The sequence below is a fragment of the Scyliorhinus canicula genome, chromosome 6, assembly GCF_902713615.1.
Source record: "Scyliorhinus canicula chromosome 6, sScyCan1.1, whole genome shotgun sequence".
In the NCBI taxonomy this organism is placed as follows: Eukaryota; Metazoa; Chordata; class Chondrichthyes; order Carcharhiniformes; family Scyliorhinidae; genus Scyliorhinus; species Scyliorhinus canicula.
The window spans coordinates 178,522,283-178,537,425 of NC_052151.1; the positions used below are offsets into that span (position 1 = coordinate 178,522,283).

Here is a 15,143-nt window from a genome sequence, read left to right on the forward strand (position 1 = left end):
GTTAGGCCTGCAGATTCTGTGCACTGAACACATTTTGCATATAAAATTCTACTACCTTGTCTGATGGTTACACCAGTTTTTGTCAAATTATGCTGACATAAATTTGAGCAGAAATGCCATACCAAAGTTTTACGTTGTGTATATTTTATATTTTTGTATGTTTGGAGATGTCAAGTGATGATGGATTCTCAAGTGGAGTTTTTTAGTATTCTTTCATGGGGTATGGTTAAAGCTGGCAATGTCAGCATTCATGCTAATTTTTGGTTGCGCTAGAGAAGCTGGCGATGAACTGCCTTCCTGAGCTGCTGCAGTCCCTGTACTGTAGGAACACACAGTGCTATTTGGGAGAGAGATTCAGGATGTTGATCCAGTGACAGTGAAGGAAAGGCAATATATTTCTACACAAGGATGGTGTGGCTTGGAGGTAGTGGTTATCCTATGCACCTGCTGCCATTGTTATAGGTGGTTGAGGTTGCTGATTTAGAAGGTACTGTTGAAAGAGCCTTAGCATCTTGCAGCAGTGTATCTTGAAGATGGTACACGATGCTATTGCTGAGTGCCAGTGATGCAGGGAGTGAATATTTATTATGGAGGATGACGTGCCAATCAAGCAAACTACTTTGTTCTCGATGCTGTTGGGCTTTTTTAGTGTTATTGGAGCTGCACTCATCTGGAAAATGGGGAATATTTCATCGCACCAGAAAAAGGTTCTCTGTTCCTTTATAGTCACTTTATCTCACTCATGATGAGAGAGGTCTTCTGATCTAATAAAATATGTTGCTTGTACCTTGCTTTGTATAGTTAGGAGATTTTACCTAATTATTGCCTGGATTAGAGACCCAATGCAATTGGTAAGGTGAGAAAGCTATTGAAAAGTAATTTATTCCTTGAATTCTAATGCCTTTTTTTATAATGTGCATTTAGGGGCAAATTTTCAACGGCCATATTTTATATCAAAAACCGAACCCCAACTTTGTGCCAATATGGATTACATGAATAATTCTCTGCCAAATAAAATCCATAATTATACACCCAAGTATATTCAGCATTATAGTGTAATGATTTTAGTCTTGTGTCTTTTTAAAAAAAATACACAAGCCAATGCAAATATTGGATTGGATTGGATTGGATTTGTTTATTGTCACGTGTACCGAGGTACAGTGAAAAGTATTTTTCTGCAAGCAGCTCAACAGATCATTCAGTACATGGGAAGAAAGGGGAATTAAACAGAATTCAAGAAAATACATGAGAATACATATTTAAATATTTAAATATTGTGTTCTATTATGGTACATTATTTTGTTGCTGTAGGTGAGATTCTCAGGCCTCCTCGCGCCGTGTTTCTCGGCAGCAGGATGCAGCCTGCCGTTGGCCGATGGCAGAATCATCTGGTCCCGCCGCTGTCAGTGGGATTTCCTATTAAATCCACCCACCAGGAAACCTGTGGCAGGGTTGTGCTGTCAGCGGAACTGGAAGATCCCACTGATGTGAACAGCCAGGAGACTTTGCCCAATATCTTATTGCTTCTGTATATTCTTTTACCTGTAATAAATCTGTGAAACTAATCTTTCTGTCTTCTGAAATGACAAGAGAACATGATTGGCATCTTTCTTATCCTTCAATAAATCATTTACAGCTATTAGAAATTGACTGTTACATAGAAGAGAATAAGTTATTGGGTTTTGATTCATAAAGGGCTAGGTCTGCTTATCTACTAGCTGTTCTAACATAGAACATAGAACAGTACAGCACAGAACAGGCCCTTCGGCCCTCGATGTTGTGCCGAACAATGATCACCCCACTTAAACCCACGTAACCTGTATACCCGTAACCCAACAATCCCCCCATTATCCTTACACTACGGGCAATTTAGCATGGCCAATCCACCTAACCCGCACATCTTTGGACTGTGGGAGGAAACCGGAGCACCCGGAGGAAACCCACGCGCACACGGGGAGGACGTGCAGACTCCACACAGACAGTGACCCAGCCGGGAATCGAACCTGGGACCCTGGAGCTGTGAAGCATTGATGCTAACCACCATGCTACCGTGAGGCCCCTAATGTTAATGCGAGAAAAATGTTAGAGAATTGTACTGAATAGAAACGGAGGTATATTTTAGTTTGTGTTTGAACCCTTTACCATTTAGTGATGAAATTGGGAACAGTTTTTTTAAGCGACAGTGAAAATCTGGAACTCTTTCCCCTCAAAGAAAAGGCTGCAGAAGTTCGGGGTTAATTGAAACTAACTAAAATGAGATGAGTAGATTTATGTTATGGAAGGGTATCAAAGTGTTCCATCTTGTCATTTCGTCTGCACCATTCGTGACCTCTGCCCCTACCATCTGGGCACTACACTCCAGAAAGGATGTAGTGGCCTTGGAGGAAATGCATTGCAGATTCACCAGAATTCTACAAAGGCCTCAAGGGATAAATTATGAGGAGAGATGAAAACTAGGCTTGAATTCCCATGAATCATAGAATTTACAGTGCAGAAGGAGGCCATTCTGCCCATCTGCAGCTCCCCCTGGAAAGAGCACCCTACTTAAGCCCCCACTTCCACCGATCACTGTAACCCCACCTAACCATTTGGACACTAAGAACAATTTGTCATGGCCAATCCACCTTTGGACTCATCTTTTGACTGTGGGAGGAAACCGGGCCACCTGGAGGAAACCCACGCAGACACTGGGAGAATGTGCAGACTCTTCACAGACGTGACCCGAGCCGGGAAGCGAACCAGCAACCCTGGCGCTGTGAAGCAAGTGTGCTACTGTGCTGCCCAATATCGAAAGATAAGAAGTGATTTGATTACTTTATTTAGGATTTTGAAACGACTTGATGGGGTAAATGTAAAAAAAACATTTTCCGCCGGTGGGGATCTAGAACAAGGGAGCATATTCTCAACATCATTGTAAGGCCAATCGGAAGAATGGTGGAAACTACTTCTTCATGCAAAAGGGTGACAAAAGTGAAGAACACACACTCCCACAAAAACAGTAGCTGCTGGCCTAATTAATAATTTAAAACCTTTGATCAATAGATTTTAAGACATATGGAGCCAAACTGGGTAAATAATATTGGGATACAGGTCAAATATAAGCTCATCAAATGGTAGACCAGGTTCAAGGGGTTGAATGGTCAATTCCTGTTCCTGTGTTCCTATGAACAGAGATCCAGATGTATTCTCAAGATTTCCTGAGTTGAATAAATCTCCCTAGTCATTCTCTGGCAGCACGTCAACACCTGGATAAGTAGCAAGAACTGTTTAGTAATGTGCAGCCGGTTCAGTAAGCTGAGAAAAACTGCATATACATTTCTAGAATTTAAAATGGCAAAATGCCCCAATTATTGCACACGTTTCAGGCTATCTCTTGAGAGAAATAGAGGACTGACGGGGCAACCTTTCCTATCCGGGTTCTCAATAAGAACATAACGACTAGGAGCATGAGTTGGCCATCTGGCCCTTCGAGCCTGCTCCGCCATTCAACAAGATCATGACTGATCTTTTTGTGGACTCAGCTCCTTTTACTCACCCGCTCACCGCAACCTTTTATTCCATTACTGTTCAAAAACCTATCTACCTTTGCCTTAAATGCATTTAACGAGGTAGCCTCAACTGCTTGAGTAGGGGATTCAACAGATTCGCAACCCTTTGGGTGAAGAAGTTGCTCCTACCCTAAATCTGCTCCCCCTTATTTTGAGGCTGTGCCGCCTAGTTCTAGATTCATCCGCTAGAGTAAATGACCTCCCTGCTTTTATCCTACCTATTTTATTTGTTTCTGTAAGATCCCCCTCATTATTCTAAATTTCAATGAGTATAATCCCAGTCGATTTAGTCTCACCTCATAAACTAATCCTCTCAACTCTGGAATCAACCTGTTGAATCTCCTCTGCACACTCTCCGGTACCAGTACATCCTTTCTCAAGTAGAGAGACCAAAACTATACACAGTACTCCAAGTCTGGCCTCGCCAGCACCTTCTACAGCTGCAACATAACCCTGCTTTTAAACTCCATCCCTCTAGCAATGCAGGACCACATTCCATTTTCTTTTTTTAAAAAGTATTTTTATTAAGGTTTTGCAGAATTTTTCATAATAAACCAATAGTAACAATAATAACAAAACAACCTAGAGTGAACATTAACATAGTGCAAAAAGAGAATATACAATAACAATTAAATAGTCATTACCCCACGCGACTCAGTCTTCCCACACCATCCCAATGAAGCACTCACCCCCCCATCCCCCTACGGATTGCTGCTGCATCTGACATTTTAATTTTCCCCGAGAAAGTCGTCGAACGGCTGCCACCTTCAAGAGAACCCTAGCGTAGATCCTCTTAAGGCAAACTTTATTTTTTCGAGGCTGAGAAACCCAGCCATGTCGTTAACCCAAGTCTATACACTCCGGGCTTTGAGTCCCTTCACATTAATAAAATCCGTCTCTGAGCTACTTGGGAGGCAAAGGCCAAGACGTCGGCCTCTTTCGCTCCCTGAACTCCCGGGTCTTCTGACACTCCAAAGATCGCTATCTCTGGACTCGGCACCACCCGTGTGTTAAGCACCTTGGACATTGCCCTCGCGGACCCTTGCCAGAACTCTCTCCATTTGTCTTTTTAATTACTTGCTGCACCTGCAAACCAACCTTTTGCGATTTATGCACAAGGACAGCCAGGTCCTTCTGCACAGCAGCATGCTGCAATTTTTTACCATTTAAATAATAGTCTATTTTGCTGTAATTCCTACCACATTGTACTCCATCTGCCAGACCCGTACCCACTCACTTAAACTATCTATATCCCTCTGCAGATTTTGTGTCCTCTGCACACTTGGCTCTACCACTCATCTTAGTGTCATTTGAGAACTTTGACAGATTACACTTAATCCCCAGCTTCGGGTTGTCTATGTAAATTGTAAACAATTGCAGACCCAACACGGATCCGTGAGGCACAACACTGGCCACTGATCATCAACTAGAAAAGTACCCATTTATCCCCACTCTTTGCTTTCTGTCAGTTAACCAATCCTCTATCCAAGCTAATACATTACCCATAACGCCATGCACTTTTATCTTATGTAGCAGCCTTTCGTGCGGCACCTTGTCAAATGCCTTCTGGAAATCCAGACACACAATTTCCCCGTTGTCCACCGCGCTCGTAATGTCCTCAAAGAATTCCACTAAATTAGTCATACATGATCTGCCTTTCAGGAACCTATGCTGCGTCTGCCCAATGGGAAAATTTGTATCCAGATGTCTTGCTGTTTCTTCCTTTATGATAGATTCAAGCATTTTCCCCATATACGTATACCAAAGGGAACATTATATTTCTATATATTCTGTTTAGATCCCTCATGATCTTGAACACTTCTGTCAAATCTCCTCAAACTTTTCTTCCCTGAGGAAAACAACCCCAGATCCTCCAGTCTATTGCCATAACTTAAGCCTCTCATTGATGGAACTATTCACTGGAAATGGATGAGGTAGGGGGACTGGAACATTATGGCCAGTATTCCCTTGAAATTTCTGCCTTTACTTTCCTCAGCAGCTTTGTATGCACAAATCTGGTCCTTATCGACTTTGAAGTACATTCAGCCTTTCTAATTCTTCCTTTTATAAATTTTTAGCCCATTCAGTGTCTCACCTATCTCCTCCTTCACTTGATTTTGGCCTAAACTTTCTTCGTGGTAAAAACAGGCGCAAAGTACTTGCTTAAAATCTCAGCCATGCCCTCTGCCTCTGAGTGTGAATACCTCTTTTGGTCTCTACTCATCTCACCCCTCACCATACTAGCCTTTTACTATTTCTGTGCCCAGAGAAGATTTTTGGATTCCGCTGAATTTTAAATGAAAGTCTTATCTCATACTCTCACTTTGTCTCTCTTATTTCCTTTTTTACTGTCTCCCTGAACTTTCTGTAGTCAGAATGGTTTTCAGTTGAATAATCAACCTAACATCTGTCATATGCCCCTTTTTTACTGCTTCATCTTACTCTTTATCTCTTTCATCATTCGGAGAGCTCTGGTTTTGGCTGCTTGACCTTTTTCCTTTGTGGTAATGTACCTGAACCAACACTTCTTTAAAAGCAATACATTACCATTACTGTTTTGCCTGCTAATCTTTCATGCTGGCATACCCGGGACAGGTCCATTCCAAACTGTTCTTCCTGTTGATTCCCTTTTTTCCCCTTTCTTTATTTTTGCTGTTATCATTTTGATCCCTGGCTGCTTAATGGAGATATATCTTTAAATCGAGGAGGGGAAGTGAGGAATTCAAAAGTTACAAAAGAGAACACTGTGCTAATTTTCGGACAGCAGAACTCAGACTTTTGCGCACCTGAGAGATCTGTGGAACTTTTTTTGATTGGTTGGCTGGTGGCCAATGAATTGGCCAAAAGGCCGCATTCTGCCCGGTAACATGCAATGATTGGATCCTGGTATGATTTTTCAGAGAATCTCTCGCTTTCTCTCTCCCTCTCTCTCTCTCCTCTCTATCTCTCTCTCTCTCTCTCCCTCTCACACTCTCCGTTGTGAACTGCTGCATAGCTGTACACAGAATCTTCATGAATCCACAGTGAAATCCATTACAGACTGGAAATAGAAAACCTCAAACTGAAAGCCTAAATTGAAGAAAGATGTGCTACAAATAACCATGTGAAACAAAGACTTTACACTTACCTTTACTCCGCCCTGCCACTCCCCCACTTGCTCAGTCTGTTATCTCTCGCTCTTAATTCTGGTCGCTGGTTTGTGTTGGTCTGTGCATTTTGTGCTGGGTTTTCCTGTCGATAGAGTTTGAATTTATCTCATTATTATTTGTAAATCCCTCTTCTCAATTGCCTTGGATCCCCATTATATACTTTGTTCCCTCAAATAGGGGCAGCAAGGTAGCATGGTGGTTAGCATAAATGCTTCACAGCTCCAGGGTCCCAGGTTCGATTCCCGGCTGGGTCACTGTCTGTGTGGAGTCTGCACGTCCTCCCCGTGTGTGCGTGGGTTTCCTCCGGGTGCTCCGGTTTCCTACCACAGTCCAAAGATGTGCGGGTTAGGTGGATTGGCCATGCTAAATTGCCCGTAGTGTCCTTAAAAAGTAAGGTTAAGGGGGGGTTGTTGGGTTATGGATATAGGGTGGATACGTGGGTTTGAGTAGGGTGATCATTGCTCGGCACAACATCGAGGGCCGAAGGGCCTGTTCTGTGCTGTACTGTTCTATGTTCTATTAAAACCAACACCACTCATCTCCTTAGCAACTGCCTGAGGTTGAACCAGGCTGCTCATAACCTTTACATTCTTAGCCTCAGGATGAGCTTTCAACCATATCCATGCCACCACTAAGCTCACCTACTTCCTACTTCCATCGCCATAGCAACACCTGGGGCGAGATTCTCCCATCGGGAGACTAAGTCCCGACGCCGGAGTGAAAACCGGAGTGTTTCACTCCGATGTCGGAGGCCGCTCCTCAACCCTAATTTCCCACCCCCGGGGGGCTAGGAGCGGCGCCGCGTCATTTACGCACACCGGGCCCTGGCGCTGCATAAACAGCGCCGCGTAAATAATGTTACCGTTGCAGGCCGTCCTACCCGCGGGCACCCCGCAAGAAATGTCGGATTGACCTTGTGGGGTGGCAGAGGAAAGGAGGTCCTCCTTCAGAGAGTCTGGCCTGCCGATCACGGGCCAGACCCCTTTTGAGCGCCCCCCACAGGCCGTCCCCCCAGCGTTCCCGCCGGCAGTGACCAGGTGTGGACGGCGCAGGCGGGAACCCATCATATTGGGCAGGCCATCCGGGCCAGAGAATCGGCGCTCGCCCATTACAAACGGCGAGCGGCGATTCTCCGAGCGGCCAGCTGTAAATCTCGCCGTGCCATTCTGGAAGGGGGGGGAGAATCGAGTGCCGGCGCGGCGGGACTCGCCCAGCACCCCAGCGATTCTCCCACCCGGCATGGTGGGGGGAATTGCGCCCATGACATCTCCTCCCACCCACCCCTCCCCAACACACACACACACACACCCCGCCTCAGCTAATCTGGCTGCTGAAACCCTCATTTGAAACTTTGTTACCTCTAGACGCAACCATTTCAACACATTTCTGACTGGTCTCCTACATTCTACCCTCTATAATCTTGAGGTCATCCAAAACTCTGCTGTCTGCGTTCCTCCTCGCATCTGTGTTCTTCCTCACATCAAGTCCTATTCCCCCATTACTGACCTACACTGGTTCCTGGATAAGAAACACATTGATTTTAAAATTCTCATCCATGTTTTCAAATCCCTCTGTGGCCTTGCTCCTTTCTATCTTTGTAACCTTCTTCAGCCTTTCTATCTTTAGATCTCTAGGTTCCTCCAATTCTGGCAAGTTGTGCATCACCGATGTTTAATTGTGCCACCAGTACCTTCAAGTGCCTAGGAGCAATAAGCTCTGTAATTAGCTCCCTAAACCCCTCTGCCTCTTTCCCCATTCTCTCCTTTATGATGTTGTAGGTTATTCCTCTCAATAACTCTTCAAGTCACTTGGTGCCAAATTTTGCCTGGGGAAGCATCTTATACTATATATAAATGGTCCTATATTAATGCAGATTGTTTTGGGATTTTTTTTCACCCTTCTGGAAATCCTTCTGCTCCTTATGAAATATTCCTGTACAATTGCTTTTAAATGAACTGATTAAAATCTAAAATCCAAATCCCAAATAACTGACTTACATTTTTTGACATTATTCCCTGGAATGAGGCCTTTGTTCTCTAAAGTTTAGAGGAATGAAGAGTGATTTTATTGAAACATAAAATTCTTCAGGGGCTCAACAGGAAAAGTCTGCCTGGAGAGGCAAAATAAGCAGTTAGCCATTTAAAATCAATGAGGTGAAATGTCTTCACTCAAAAGGGTTGTGAATTTACTCCAGAGAGGTGGAGATGCTCAGTTGTTGAGTCTATTCAAATCTGAGCTCAATAGAATTTATCATAGAATTTACAGTGCAGAAGGAGGCCATTTGGCCCATCGAGTCTGCACCGGCTCTTGGAAAGAGCACCCTACCCAAGGTCAACACCTCCACCCTATCCCCATAACCCAGTAACCCCACCCAACACTAAGGGCAATTTTGGACACTAAGGGCAATTTATCATGGCCAATCCACCTAACCTGCACATCTTTGGACTGTGGGGGGAAACCAGAGCACCCGGAGGAAACCCACGCACACACTGGGAGGATGTGCAGACTCCGCACAGACAGTGACCCATACCCATAGTGTTTTGGATGCTCAGGAAATCAAGGGATATGATGGAAAAGTCTATCTGAATTAGAAGATCACCCATGATTTTCTTGAATGGCTGGGCAGGCTTGAAGGACCTGCTGCTATTTCTTATGTTCTCATTTTCTTGGCTCTTTTTCCAACTGCACCTCCCTACCCCTGCCTCCCTGTGATGTTTTTCAGGTTGATTCCTGCCACCTTGCCTCTCTTTTGCTGTCTGCTTTGATTTCATTTTCATGACACCTCATTTACAAACATCAATCACCCACATGAATTCTGTATGCTCTCTACTGACCGAACCTGTTAGAACCAAACCCACAATGGTAAAAGTTACTCATTTATATATGTATTAATTGATAAATCAGGAGGGGGAGTGAATCGTCATGACATATAATGAAGAGGACATCAGTGAAGGAGAGTCCTCTGTATTGAACTGACAGTAAGAGACCGAAGGGAGAAGTTAGCAGAAATGTCCTTGCTCTGTTCAAGCATGGAATAGTTTCGAATGGGGAACAATTGAAGCAGAGAGTATTGCATTTTCTAAGGAGACAACGAGTTAGAGCCAAGGAAGATACTGAACAACAGGGCAGAAAATTGGCCAGTGGAATTAGTCTGGGATTGCTCCACGAGCAAGTACGAAACAAGGCACAGATCTTTTCCTTGATGGTAGATTCACAGGATGCGACAATACCGATCTCTGCCTCCTAAGTACCCAGCAGAGTTTCTTTTTATTCTTTTGATAAACCAAAAATGAATAAATTCAGAGTTTCTTTATATCTTTTGAGTACAACAGCAAACAATTAAACAAAATCAAATAAACCAGAGTATCTTTGTGTACTCTCAGTCCTTAATCAAACAATACCCGTCACCTATGTATCTTTGACAGCATAATGAACCAACCAGTAACACCTGATAGTGAGATTAGTTTGGTATTACTCCAACGGAGAGCACCTTGGAGCAGGATTAGTCAGGATTGCTCTAGTGAGAGCATGGGATAGTGAGATTATTCTGGGATTGCTCCAGGAGAGAGCAACTGAAGGAGAATTTGAAGAATTGTTTGAACAGAGAGCACAGGGCAGCGCAATTAGTCTGGGATTGTGCCAGCTGGTTTTGTGATTGCTCCAGCAGAGAGCACGCCAGTTTCACTAGTCTACGATTGCTAGAACAGAAAGCATGGGGCAGTTTGGTTAGTTTAGAATTGCTCCAACGCAGAGCACCTAGCAATGGGATTTATCTGGGATTCCTTGAGCAGCAAGTTGGTCATTAGGTGATAGTGCCTCCTTTAATGCTCTGTGGTTATAAATGATGTGGAGATGCCGGCGTTGGACTGGGGTGAGCACAGTAAGAAGTCTTACAACACCAGGTTAAAGTCCAACAGGTTTGTTTCAAACACGAGCTTTCGGAGCGCAGCCCCTTCCTTCACCTGAGGAAGGAGCTGTGCTCCGAAAGCTCGTGTTTGAAACAAACCTGTTGGACTTTAACCTGGTGTTGTAAGACTTCTTACTGTGGTTATAAATGGGAAGAGGTGTAATTAAGGCCAAAACAATTCACCCACAGAATGCTACTCTGGTACCAGCAACTCTGTCACAATCCACTCTGGTATTTTCAAAACTTATTTCATGGGATGTGGATGTCACTGGCCAGACCTAATTGCCTTTGAGAAGGTGGTGGTGAGCTGCCTTCTTAAACCACTGCAGTCTGTGTGGTGTAGGTACATCCACAGTTACGGAAAGAGTTCCAGGATTTTGACTCAGCGACATTGAAGGATTGTTAGTATTAGCATATCAGTATTATTAATTTTCATTGAGACTTTTAACAATGAATATCTGTGTTTTTGAAATGAGGGCAGGTCTGTTCATTAGTTATTTTCAATTCTTAACATAATTCATGTTGAAAATGTATATTTGCTGCACTGTATGACGTTTCTTATCTGAGGAAACCCAGTTTGTGAAAATGAATTAAATTTGTCCTTTGCAAACTATATTTACTGTAGAAAATTGAACCAGTTGATATTTTAGGATAATAATAGGTGGCCTAACCTAACAAATTTTAAAAAGCCAAAGTGATTTGCAATGATTAATATCACAAAATGGAACATATGATTTTAATGCTAGTATAGTCATAAAAAGATTTAATTCTTAACTTGAAATACTTTTTTCCCCCTCCATTTTTTAGCTTTCCACTCTCAGAGGAGCAGTGCTAGAAGATGCTGTGCCATCCACAGCTCGACATGGTACAGCTCGAGGTTTGCCTATGAAGGAGGTGCTGGAATATGTCATTCCCGAGGTCAATATCCAGTGCCTTAGGGTGGCTTCAAACTCTCCCAAAGTATTGGAACAGCTGCTGAAACTTGATGAGCAAGGGGTAAGTTTTTACATTGTGTATCTATATAAAGTATATGGAATGCCTGTACTGGCTCAAATATCGTTACAACTTAAAAATGAAATAAATACCTGTTTTATGATTGCCTGAAATATGAGCATATTGGAAATCTATGAATGAGCAAGCAACAACAGGTGGGAACACCAACAATGAACGAATAGCTAACAAAGCATGTTACAAAAGGAAAACCACTTGATAAGCTTTTGAAAATGTTTATGACCATGATCTTATCCAAGAATATAATACTAAACTTAACATTAGCAGCTAAGTTCTGAAACTTACGAATTTGCGGAAAATATTTAATATATCCACAAAATAGTTTCACTTCCTGTTTAAATTTACCGTAATTGGCTCTTACTTTGTTCAGCATATCTTTTACTCTATTTTTCCCATGTGTTGCACCAAATGAAATTTTACTCTGGAAGATTTTTCTATAGTTTCATAGATTAATGCATTACTTTTCTTTGTGCAAATGGATCACCCTCATAATATCCAATTTAGAATATTACAACTTACAACATGTTGATCATCTTTTTTTAAATTAGAGTACCCAATTCTTTTTTTTGTCAATTACGGGGCAATTTACCATGGCCAATCCACCTACCCTGCACATCTTTGGGTTGTGAGAATGTGCAAACTCCACATGGACCTGGGGCCGGGATCGAACCTCGGGCTTTGACGCCGTGAGACAGCAATGCTAACCATTGTACCACCGTGCTGCCCCTTGTGCTTAATGCATTGATACAAGCGATCAGAGATGGGACACTTAATTTAACTACATATCTGAGAGAAAGCAAAGGCGACCAGCAGAAATGAGGGTTATTCGAAAAGGAAGGAATTATGGCTGAATTGTGAAATGTTTGGAAGGATGGTGTGAAAATACAATAATTTCTTACAGTAAGTTGGGATATCATTCCTGAATATTGCAGCCTTAAATGAAGCGACTTTACGAGAATCATGACTTCCCATGAGAATGTTAAAGCCGGAATTAGATTCCGTTGGACATTTCCTACTCGGAAAAAAACATGTACAAATTGGGCACCGTACTGCATTATGCATTCTTACCTTAACTTGCAAAATAAAATAAACTACTGAATATAACAGAAATATTATATACATTGAAATTAGATAATACATAATCACAAAATCAAGCAAGCCCCAACTCTGTGTCTCACCCACAGCATTCCTGAAACTCCTTTCCCTGTCTGTGGGCGTGTGGGCCAGGAAGTACAGGTGAATCGTGGGAGAGGCCCAAATGGGGCTTCGTGCTGGACCGATCGCGAGTCACCTGAATCACGATTTTTAAATACAGAAGTGAACCATGCCACCTGGAACTTGGCCCATCGGAGGAGGGGGATCACTGAGGCCCCGCTAAATACCAGGACTGACCCGCTAATGATATGCATATGGTGTTCACTGTACGTGCGTTCCGGTACGCATTGACGCTGCTGTTGAGGTGATGGGGAATCGCGATTTGGCGCCCGTTGCGATTTTAGGATCAGAACCTATTCTCTGCCCGATCGAATTTCTCGATTTCGACATTAGCAAACGGAGAATCCCGCCCTCTGTCTTTCTCTCTCTCTCCTTCCACTCTTTCTCTCTTCCCCCTTGAATTGGGATTGCACGTGTGCGGTTCGGGGTTGCCTAAGATGCCTTTCTCATCATGGGGTGATTCCCCACTGACTCCTGATTGGCCGCACAGTCCATGTGACCCTTACCTTTCTGTGTAGCCCTTAAAGGGACAATCACCGCAGGTAGAATGTAATAAAGACAAAATACCGCAGTTACTGGAAAGAAAAGCAAAATAACTAGTTGCTGGAAATCTGAAAAAATGCTGATAAACTCAGCAGAACTCAGCATTGTGGAGACAGAAACAGAGGTAATGGGTGCAACTTTCCCAAAAGGAAACAAAAGTTCCCGTTTAGCCACGTGTTTTCCAACACTCAATGCCGAGAAACACATGGTTATTCAACGTGACCTGCTTTGAATAAGGGGCCTAAACGGGGAACGCACGGCAGAGGCCGCATATCGCCCTGCTTTCCACAGTGAGAGCTCAGCTTGCAAGTACTCCCCATTGTAGCATGAGATCGGGACGCCATTTTTAAATGGCATCCTGATCTTCGAGACCCACAAAATAAATCCCCGTCCTCCCCCCAGCCAGAACGCAACATGCAAAGTTCCCCCAGCCCACGCATTCCCCCAACACCCACACCAGGCAACCCCAACCCAATCGCGCGGGTGCATAAAATGCCAGCTTGGCACAGCCCACTTGGCACCCTGGCAGTGCCCCTGTCGGCTGGCCAGAAGATCGCGTCCAATGTTTCAAATCAATAATTCTGTAAAAGGGTCATATGGACTCGAAACGTTAACTCTGTTTCTCTCTCTACAAATGGTGCCTGATCTGTTGAGTCTGTTCAATATTTTATGTTTTTATTATGGGTAGAGTGTATTGGAATAGTCAAGTCTAGAGATAATGAAGAGATGGATGAGGTTTTTAACAGAAGACGAGCCGAGGCCAGGGCAGAGTTGGGCAATATTACAGAGGTGAAAATAGGCAGTCTTAGTGATAGCACTATGTGGTTGAAAGCTTACCTGGAATCAAATTGGGGTTGGAAAAATAATTCACCTTTCGACGATTGACAGGGAGTGAGTGGCAAGGTAGAAGAGTTTGCTTCAGGAATTAATGTCAATGCTTTAAATCTTTGCAATATTTAAATCAACAAAATTTCTGCTCATCGAATTTAGGGCTTCCTCCTTTCAGTTCCCCCACCCCCATTCAGCCCCCCAGCCCCCTAACCTTTATGACACCCCTACGTACTCTGCTTCAAGCCCCCATATTTCATCCCCCCCCCCCCCCCTTTCATGGGCATGGCCCCCCTCGGGGCCCACCCTTTGGCAGTGCCAACATTGCACTCTGGCAGCTTGGCACCTGGGTGGTGTCCAAAACCCTGGTAGTGCAAAACTGGCAAGCTGATTGGTACTGCCTGGTTACCAAGTTGGCACTCAGGGTGCATGCCAAGATGCTGCCCTGCCTTGTCCACAACCACCTAGGCGTTCAAATGACCTCAGAGGCCCCCACATTACGTCGGGTTCTCACTCGTGGAAACCAGTACTAATCAGTGCCTGGCTGAGGCCTCGCCGGCCGGGAGAATGCAGTCTGAGCCCGGCCAGTAAGGGTGTGATCCAGAGCTCGCTGGGCACTGCATGTTGGGTGACCCGCGCACAGTTTTGCGGTGGGAAAATTGCGCCCTCTCTGTATCAAATAGATTAACAAGAGCCCTCTAGAGCCATCTTAATTCCTGACACTGTAAATTGCAAATCCTAATCTTACAGGAATTAGTACAGTTCCAATAAGATTCAGGAAGCTCTATACAATTGAGCCTGCATTATCATCTTAAAACATTTTCTGCATCCACCATCATTTGTGTACCATGTACAAGATGCACTGCAGCAACTTGCCACGGCTCCATCAACAGCACCTTCCAGCCCATGACCTCTATATAACCTAGAAGGACAAAGGCAGCA

General features: G+C 43.8%; 1 protein-coding gene across 7 annotated transcripts in view; it reads left to right on the forward strand.

Moving 5' to 3' along the window:
• Positions 1–15,143, forward strand: part of LOC119967679 (signal-induced proliferation-associated 1-like protein 2) — a 651,675-nt gene that overhangs the window by 258,412 nt on the left and 378,120 nt on the right. For all 7 annotated transcript variants that reach the window (XM_038800505.1, XM_038800501.1, XM_038800504.1 and 4 more), the window contains one exon: positions 11,412–11,600. In XM_038800505.1, coding sequence (XP_038656433.1) covers positions 11,412–11,600 — 189 coding nt within the window. The remainder of the gene's footprint in view (positions 1–11,411; positions 11,601–15,143) is intronic.